The 9,632-nt window shown below is 40.9% G+C and overlaps 1 protein-coding gene across 1 annotated transcript; it reads right to left on the bottom strand.

Moving 5' to 3' along the window:
• Positions 1-9,632, bottom strand: PCDHB15 (protocadherin beta 15). Its single transcript, XM_043913001.1, has one exon. The coding sequence runs from the start codon at positions 9,460-9,462 to the stop codon at positions 7,072-7,074; it is 2,391 nt and encodes a 796-aa protein (XP_043768936.1). The 5' UTR covers positions 9,463-9,632; the 3' UTR covers positions 1-7,071.

Genomic DNA, 9,632 nt, shown 5'->3' with positions numbered 1-9,632 from the left:
ATGATTAGTGTCAATTTATCATGAAGATAAAATAATTCTAATGATGTGCACATCTAACAACAAAGCTTCACAATACATAAGGTTAAAAAAATGCTAGAACTGAAAGAATAGACAAATTCACAATTAACAATTGAAGAATTAACATTTTTCTTCCAGTAACTGATAGAACGTGTAGGAAAATGTGGTAAGAATAAAGAATATTTAAACATTATGAAAGCAATTTGGTTTGATATTTACAAAATACTAAACACCACAACTATAGAGTACACATTTCTTTCAAGCATACATATAAAACATATCAAGATAACCCATATGTTAGATAACAACAACAAAACAGCAAAGCTCAATTAATTTTAAAGGAGTGAAATTGTACAGAGTAAGTTCTCAGACTAAAACGGACCTATTTGGGATATCCAAAATAATATCCCCAGATATTTGGAAATTAAGTCATACTTCTAGTTAAGCAATAGATCAAAGAAGAAATCAACAGGGGAATGATAAATTCAAACTTAATGGTAATAAAATCACAATGTATCAAAATTCATGAAATGCAGCTTAATGCATAGCAAGAAATTTATAGCTTTAATTTTTATTTTTTTTACATTTTAATATGTATTAGGAAAGAGTCAATGATCTGAGCTTTCAGAGAAACTACAAAAAGAACAGAAAATTAAACCCAAAGTAGGTATAAGAAAAGAAAAACATATGAGTAGAAATCAGTGAAACAGAAATGGGAAAATAACAAAGACAAGGTTGGTTTAAAAAAACAATTAATAAAATCATTATACTAACTGCAATACTGATAAAGGCAAAAGGAGAGAAAACATATTTACCAATATCCAAAAATGAAAGAGGGGCACCACTACAGATCCTAAATATATTGAAAATATAATAACAGAATATTATCAATAACTTCATGTATTACCATTTTAGATAAAATGGACGAATTGTTTAAAAAACACGAGTTACCAACTGACACAAGCGGAAATAGAAAACTCGAATTGCAGCATATTTATTTAAGAAGTTGAATTTGCAATTCAGAATTTCCCCACAAAGAGAATGCTAGCCACACATGGCTTCTGTGGTAAATTCTGTCAAATACATAAAGAAGAAACAATAAAGATCTCTTTCATACAAGAGAGGTGGAATAAGAATTATCAGCTCATTTTATGAGATCGGAATAACTCTGAAACTAAAACTGACAAGAGGATAATGTGAAAAAATATATAGAGAAACAAATATCCCTCATGAACACAGATGCAGAAATTCTCAACAGTGCAAATTGAAACCAGCCAATAGATAACATTTTCACACCACTGCATGCCACCTGGAAGAAAAACATAAACAATTTGCCTGATGAATCACAGTCATACAGGTGCTCTTCCGTTCCCAGTCTGCAGGACTTCAGTTTGTCGGATCTCCTAGGATCTTTGTATTCTTCTACTGTTGCTGCTGCTACCTCAAGCTCGGAATGGAGACAGACTTGATTCAGATCTCACCACTCAGATTTCAGCTGTGACCACCATCACTACTGCTGTGATGATATTTGAACTTGCAAGATAGAAACTACCAACAGGACCAGGGCTAGGGGAAGGTAAGCATCTCAGAAGCAAAATTAATGGGTCAACAAAAAACTTAGGAAGTAAAGATAGATACTACTTAATTCAATATTCAAAAAAGTCAAACTTAATGAAATAATTCATGATGAAACAAAATATCAATATTTTAAATAAAGACAGGATCCAACCCTACACATGAACAATTTGACCTCACCCTAATTCCAGCCCTGATACATCTTGATATCAACTTTACTGTTTCTTGAGCTCACTGGAGAAAAAAATGACCAAGTCTGGTTTACACTTCCCTCCTCAATGGTAATTCTATTACATACATTTATGCATTAAAGGAAAAAAACATCTTTACAGTGTGGAAAAGCTATCAAAAAGCTATGGAAAAGCACTGTTACTCTGGTATATTATCTCTGCATGCAGAGCATCTCTACCATCTGCTAAAGCCACTCCCCCTCACCCCTGCCACACACATACATTACACACACACAAATGCACACATATACAAACATACACAAATATACAAACACTGGGTGAAGCTAAGGAATTCTAAAACTTTTTGAGGTAATTCCATCATGTATAATGATATATTTTTATTGATTTTTCATGATTATGCTGATAAACTGGAAGTAACACTCTTTTCAAGGTATTCCAGATCAGTCAAAAAAGATGTAAGTAGGAAGCCTTTGGAGATGCCTTTAAATTATACACTTTACCAATAAAGTACTTGTAAGACAGGAAAAGAGTAGTGGCTACTGACACCTTGAAGCCTCAAAACACACATCTCTGTATATTGAAAAGGTTTTCAGGAATTTCTGATCCTTTCATCAAGCATATTCTACCAAGACATATAGATTGCTGTTATGCTTATGAAGATTTTCAGGACTCATATGTAGTCAATTTATTTTACTAAATAAAATTTTTGGCTGTGCTACTTCCATGCCTGAGAGGGAAACAAATGTTCTGGTTTATTTCATAAATAAACTTCTAGTCATCTTGTGAAGACACCACTGATGCAGGTTTAAAAGTATAGCTGGCATTTATCAGGTCCCTTTCTCATTCTGTTTTCCAAAACTCAATTTTTAGGGTTGCTACCAGCCAGGAAAATTCCTTAGGAAGTTCAATTATTTGTGTATGTTTTTACTAGTCAGATTGAGAGATGACCAAATAAAGATATAAAGTCAGCCATGGAAACTCAAGAGTACTGTCCCTTGATAACACCTAAGGGAAGGTAAAAGTATTTTTTTTTTTTGACAAGCATGTCATATATCTTCAACAGACAACCTAGGACCTAATCAGACAACTGTGTGAATCAACCTTACTCACAAGAAGGAGAGAAGAGATGTGTCAGCTTGGAGTGCATTTGTCTATAATTAACAGAAAACCTGACTACAATTGTTTAATCACAGAAGAGTTTATTTATAAAGTGCAACATAAAGCCTTGGAGGAGGTAGCATAGAGATGTTGTGGTAACTTGACAATGCTGTAAGAAATTCAGGGGCTTTCCATCTTACCATACTTGGTATATATAACCTTTGTTCTATGGTATTCATCTCATGGTTGCAGGTTGGTTGCTTCAACTCAAAGTTTACTCCTCAAAACCAATGCCAATTAAGAAAAAAGGAAAACGGGAAAAATCCCAAGGAACATGCCACAGCAGATTATCCTTTTCAAAAATATTTCCCTTAAGCCCAATTCCCAATTACACTTTTATATCATTAGCAATAATGGAGTGATATGACATTCCTATCTGCAAGAGATTATGGGAATATGAATATTTTGGCCTGTAGTAGGGGAAGGCAAAGAAAAATAGGCTTGGAAATAGCTCTGTTGATAGCCATTTGTATAGCTCTATAGCTACTATTAACAAATTATGACACAAATTTATTATCTTACTGTTCTGGAGGTCTGAAGTTAAACTGGGCTAAAGTTAAGGTAGAATTATATTCCTTTCTGGAAGCAAGGGAGAATACATTTTCTTGTCTTTCTAGATTCTAGAGGCTATCTGCATTCTCTCACTGGTGGCTCCTTTCTGTCTTCAAATTCAGTAATAGCTGGTTCAGAGTTTTTCACATACTACTACTCTGATACTTTTCTGCTTCCCACTTGCACTTATTTTTTTTTCCACTTGCACTTATTAAAGGTTCTTGTGGTTCTAAGCCCACCTGGATAATTTAGAGTAATCTTATTATTAAGGTCAGCTGATTATCAACCTTAAATCCATCTGCAATTTAAATTCCCCTTTGCCACATAACAAGATATTCACAGGTTCCAGAGATTAGGACATAGATATGTGAGATCATTATTCTCCCTATCATATTCCACTCTCTGGTCCCCAAAGATTTACAGACACCCCATATAAGAAATATATGTAAGGTCCTCAAAGATCTCATCTCATTATAGTATTGTCTCAGTGTGTATGCCCAATACAAATAGTGTACACCTATGACATCCTTGGCTTTCTTTCCTAATTTTAGCATCTTTTACAATCTGAATAGGCTGAGAATTTCTCAAATCATCAAATTCTGGTTCCTTTTTGCTTAATAGTCCTTTCCTCAATGTATTTTATCCTTCTCACATTTTACTATAAGCAGCAAGAAGAAATCAGGCTGCACTTTCAACCTATGCCTGGAAATCTCAGCTAAATATCCAAGTTCATTGCTTACAAGTCCTTTTTCTCTCACATTTCCAAGGGAGGACACAATTCACCTGTTTTCAGCCACTATGTAGCAAGGATTCCCTTTCCTCCAGTTTCCAGTAACATTTTCCTCATTTCTTTCTGAGTCCTCATCATTAGTGACTTTAACATCCATATTACTACCAAGTCTCCTAAGGTTTTGATTTAGGTACTCTACATGGCAGTATGTTTTCTCAACCATACTTCCTCAACTTACTTCCTTCTGAATCTTTGCTAGCAGAGTTATTAACATTTGTATTTCAACCACCAGTCTGTCCAAAGCAATCTAAGACTTTTCCATCATGCTCTTCAAAATTCTTCCAGCCTATGCCTGTCACTCAATTCCAAACCAGTTTGCATGTTTTTAGTTATTTGTTACAGCAGGACTCCACTTCCAGGAACCAAAATCCGTATCAGTCAGGGTTCACTCAGAGAAACAAGCAGCAGGAGATACATGTTAAGAGATTTATTACAAGGAAGTGACTTATTTGATTGGGTGAGCTGGCTAGGCAAATCCAAAATCTGTAGAGGAGGCAATTAAAAAGGAAAGGCTGGAAATCTGGGGCATCAACTGAAGCTACTGCCCACAGTCAGAATTTCTTCATCTCAAGAAGACTCAAAGCTGCTTTTAAGGCCTTTCAACTGATTAAATCAGGCCCACCCAAATCATCTAGGATATTCTCCATATTTTAAGACTGATTACCAACCTTAATACCTCTGAACCTTAATTTCCTATTGCAATACAACAGTATATTTACAGGTTCTAGGGATTAGGATGTGGATGTCTTTAAGGGGCCATTACTCTGCCAACCACACCAGGTTCCTGGAGATAGAGGAGTCCTGACAACAGAGTTGATTATTTCTTCAAATCATTCAACTCCCTCACCAACATATCTTTACTAAGTTTTCTTTGCTTAAGTAATGTTAATTCTACAATGTATTTCCTTTCAAATTACCTATTAATCAGAACAATGTCATCATCCAAAGACAAACAGATACTGGAATGCTGTGTCATCAATAGCTCCTCTAGGGGCAGAATTTAGAGCTCACTTGAGAATTTGTTTGTAATAGCAAGGGACAGTTGCAGGCAGGCAATGTATTGCTTGGTCATGTCTATTGACATTAAGAATATATGGTGTATGCATGTGTGCTCAGTTGTGTCTGATTCTTTATGATCCTGTGGTCTGTAGCTTGCCAGGCTCCTCCTCATGGAATTTTCCAGGCAAGAATACTGGAGTGGGTTGCCATTTCCTCCTCCAGGGGATCTTCCTGACCCAGGGATTGAACATGCATCTCCTGCACTGCCTGCAGATTCACAAGAACTCCTAGTTGAAAAGGACACATTTATTCAAGGTACACGTGTATCCCAGTGTTCAAAGCAGCACTAATTACAATAGCCAGGACATATGAGCAACCTAGATGTCCATCAACAGATGAATGGATAAAGAATATGTGGTACATATACACAATGGAATATTACTCAACTACAAAAAGGAACACATCTGAGTCAGTCTAATAAGGTGGATAAATCTAGAGACTATTATATACAGTGAAGTAATTCAGAAAAACAAATAACATATATTAACACACATAAATAGAATCTGGAAAGATGGTATTGATAAACTTATTGGCAGGACAGCAAAGGAGATGCAGACATAAAGAACAGACTTTTGGACACAGTGGGGGAAGAAGAGGGTGGCATGATTTGAGAGAGTAGCATTGAAACATATATATTACCATATGTTAAACAGATAGGCAGTGGGAATTTGCTGTATGATGGCAGGGAACCCAAATCCGGTGCTCTGTGACAACCTAGGGGGTGGGAGGTAGAAGGGAGCTTCATGATGGAGGGTACATATGTATACCTACCGGTGAGTCATGTATACATCAGTATAGCAGAAATCAACACAATATTATAATTATCCTCTAATTAAAAATATATTTTTTAAAAAGAGAACTCATTAGTCATTGTGGGTATCATTAAACTCTTAACAGGATCATAACTTCAGTTAGATAATAGGAAGAACTTACAAGTCTTCAACATTAAATTAGAACAGAAAGAATAGATGAAAAAGATATACTTTCATGAGATAACATGTATTTGAAAGTGAAAGTCCAATGATTACAAGAGTGATTTTGAAATAAATAGGAAATTATACATGTTGCTATCTACTGATAAAACAAAAATCCAAACAGAGCTTGGAAAAAATTGGACATAAGTAACAGAAGAACCTAGCAGGTATAGCCCATAGGGTCAGAAGAGTGGGACATGACTGAAGCGACTTAGTATAGCACACAAATATAAACTGATTCCATTCCAAACAGAAGAGGCGTTATAGAAATGTCATAGTTGTGTAAATAACAAAAGCTTAAAAAGCTTAGCACGCACACAAATATAAACTGATTCCATTCCAAACAGAAGAGGCGTTATAGAAAAGTCATAGCTGTGTAAATAACAAAAACTTAAAAAGCTTCCAGTAATAAAAAAATGAAATATGATAAAATAAGTCAGACATTTTTACATCGTGTTATATACAGTGAGAAAAGAACTTTTAAAAGTTAGAATTACTTTTATTCTGAGAGGCTTTCATATTACCATTTAGAAATAAATACTAAAAATTTAACCAGTAGTACGAACTTTCCTGATATAAAATTTTACTGACAATAATTGGAAAATTAATTCTAGGGCAAACAGGCCAACAAAACGAAGATTAGCATTACTATGAAAAACTCTGAAAAGAAGAAAGACGAGTAGAATTATTACTACCAGGTTAAAAAAGGGAAAGGTGTAAGAGATAAAAACTAATGTACGCAGCTGGAGAAGTTTCAGATGCCTAAACGATTCTGGAAGGTTGGACTTCCTTCTGATTTCCTGTCAAAGTTGGATTCTAGACTACTGGGTAAGACAGGCTTCAAGAATTTGAACTCATTCGTCCCAGTTCCTCCCATCAGACACACCTCGTACTGGTAGCTCTGGGACAGGGTCCCCGTGCCGCTGACGTCCACCAGGTGGCCCGGGAAGTGGCCCTCGGGCACCGGGCAGCGACCCGCCGAGCCCGCCCCGCCCCTCCTGCACAGCCGCACCGCCACGAACGCCAGCACCGAGAAGAGGAAGAGCGACGACACCGACGCCAAGGCCACCACCAGGTAGACGGTGAGCGGGTCGGCCGGCGCCGCGGCCGCCGCTTCCGCTTCCGGGGGCGGCAGGTAGGGCTGCGAGAAGCCGTCCACCAGCAGCACGTGCAGTGTGACGCTGGCCGACAGCGGCGGCTCGCCGTTGTCCTTGACCAGCACCACCAGCCGCTGCTTGGGCGCGTCGCGCTCGCTCAGCAGCCGCGCCGTGCGCACCTCGCCGTTGTGCGCCCACACGCCGAACAGCCCGGGCTCCGTGGCCTTGAGCAGCTGGTACGACAGCCAGGCGTTCTGGCCCGCGTCGCCGTCCACCGCCACCACCTTGGTCACCAGGTAGCCGGGCTCGGCCGCCCTGGGCACCAGCTCGGTGCAGGGCGCCGAGGCGTTCTGCAGCGGGTAGAGCACGAAGGGCGCGTTGTCGTTGGCGTCCGCCACGAGCACGCGCACCAGCGCCTGGCTGCTGAGCGCGGGCGAGCCGCGGTCGGCGGCGCCCACGCGGAACTCGAAGGCCCGCAGGGCCTCGTAGTCCAGGGACGTGAGGGCGAAGAGGTGGCCGTTGTCGGGGTTGATGGACACGAGGGAGGCGAGGGGCAGGTGCGGGTCTGGCGGCGGCAGCAGCGAGTAGGTGACCTGGGCGTTGGCGCCCGCGTCTGTGTCTGTGGCGCTGACGGTGCCGATGTGCAGGGCGGGGCTGTTGTTCTCGCGGACCCACAGGGTGTAGGAGGTCTGGGTGAAGGCGGGGGCGTTGTCGTTGACGTCGGCCACCAGCACGGTTATGTTGTGCTCGGTTTTCAGCCTCGGTGTCCCCAAGTCGGTGACAGTAATGGTGACATTATACTCAGCTTTGCTTTCTCTGTCTAGCGCCCCATTTGTTACCAGCGTGTAGAAATTCTCTTCAGACGGTTTCAGAATAAAGGGGAGATCATCCTGGATGGAGCAAGTCATCTTTCCGTTGTTCCCTGAGTCTCGGTCTCTAATCCTAAACAGGGCCACTTCTGTTTCGGGGGAGTTTTCAGGAATGGGGCTGGTAAGTGATGAAATAGTTAGTTCTGGGGCGTTATCGTTAACATCCACCACCTCAATGAAGACAGAGCATTTTCCAGAAAGGCCCCCGCCATCAAATGCATCTATATCCAGATCATATGAGGATACTGTCTCAAAATCGAGTTTTTTGATTAGTCGAACTTCTCCCGAAAGGCTGTTTAGCTCAAAAGTTGGGCTCATCGCCTGAGAACTATAAAGCAGGGAATATGATACCTCTCCATTTGTCCCAGTGTCTAAATCTCGGGCAGAAACTTTGACAACTAGGGCGCCTACGGGGCTGTTCTCCGGGACCTGCACCTGGTAGTGGGCCTGCGCAAACTCAGGGGCGTTGTCATTGATATCCAAGACCAAGATTCTGACCTGGGTGGTACCAGATCGAGGCGGAGAGCCGCCATCCAGCGCTGTGAGGGTTAATCTGAGCAAGGCCTGCTTCTCCCGATCAAGCTCTTTGTCCAGCACCAGCTCTGGGTATTTCCTACCATCCCCCCGATTGCGGGTGGACACATGAAAATAAGAATTGGGACTGATACTGTAGTTTTGGATGTTGTTGTTGCCCACGTCCAAATCCTGAGCATTTTTCAGAGGAAACACTGACCCAGGAGGGCAGTTCTCTGGGATTTTCAAAGTCATTTCTCTTTCAGGAAACTCAGGAGCATGATCGTTTATGTCTCTCACCAGTAGCTCAGCTCGAAATACTCCCAATGGTTTTTTCAGTAACACTTGAAAATGCATTACACATGGATCTGTAGCGCCGCACATCTCCTCCCGGTCCAGTTTCTCATTTAATGTCAACTTCCCAGTCTGCAGATCGAGCTGCAACCGGGGTTCGTTATCCTCAGAGACCACCCGGGCTTCCCGCGCAGCTAGCTCCCCCACTCCGAGCCCCAAGTCCTTGACAAGGTTGGCCACAAACGAGCCGCTCTCTATTTCCTCCATCACGGAATAGCGACGGGATTCCCAGCCTGCAAAAGTCACTCCCAGCAAAAGAAAGAGAATCAGGACTTGCCTTTGTTGATGAAAACGCTCCCCTCCGGCCTCCATCTTTACTTCCACAAATGCCTTTCCAGGATCAAGGGTCAGCTCTATTTTAGGGAGCGATGAGACTGAGAATGTGATGGTTCTCCCAGTTGGTAACCTGTCCGGAAATGTCGGTGAGTAGCATTTTCTGGAGACTTGTTGTGAGCTTTGCTTACATTACAGTCTTTTCGCTT

The sequence above is a fragment of the Cervus elaphus genome, chromosome 9 (assembly GCF_910594005.1).
Source record: "Cervus elaphus chromosome 9, mCerEla1.1, whole genome shotgun sequence".
NCBI classification, from domain to species: domain Eukaryota; kingdom Metazoa; phylum Chordata; class Mammalia; order Artiodactyla; family Cervidae; genus Cervus; species Cervus elaphus.
This window is presented reverse-complemented; position numbering and strand designations above follow the sequence as displayed.

What these genes read in the sequence shown, in the direction of transcription:
- PCDHB15 (XM_043913001.1), bottom strand. Translation starts at nt 9,462, where the DNA reads ATGGAGGCCGGAGGGGAGCGTTTTCATCAACAAAGGCAAGTCCTGATT.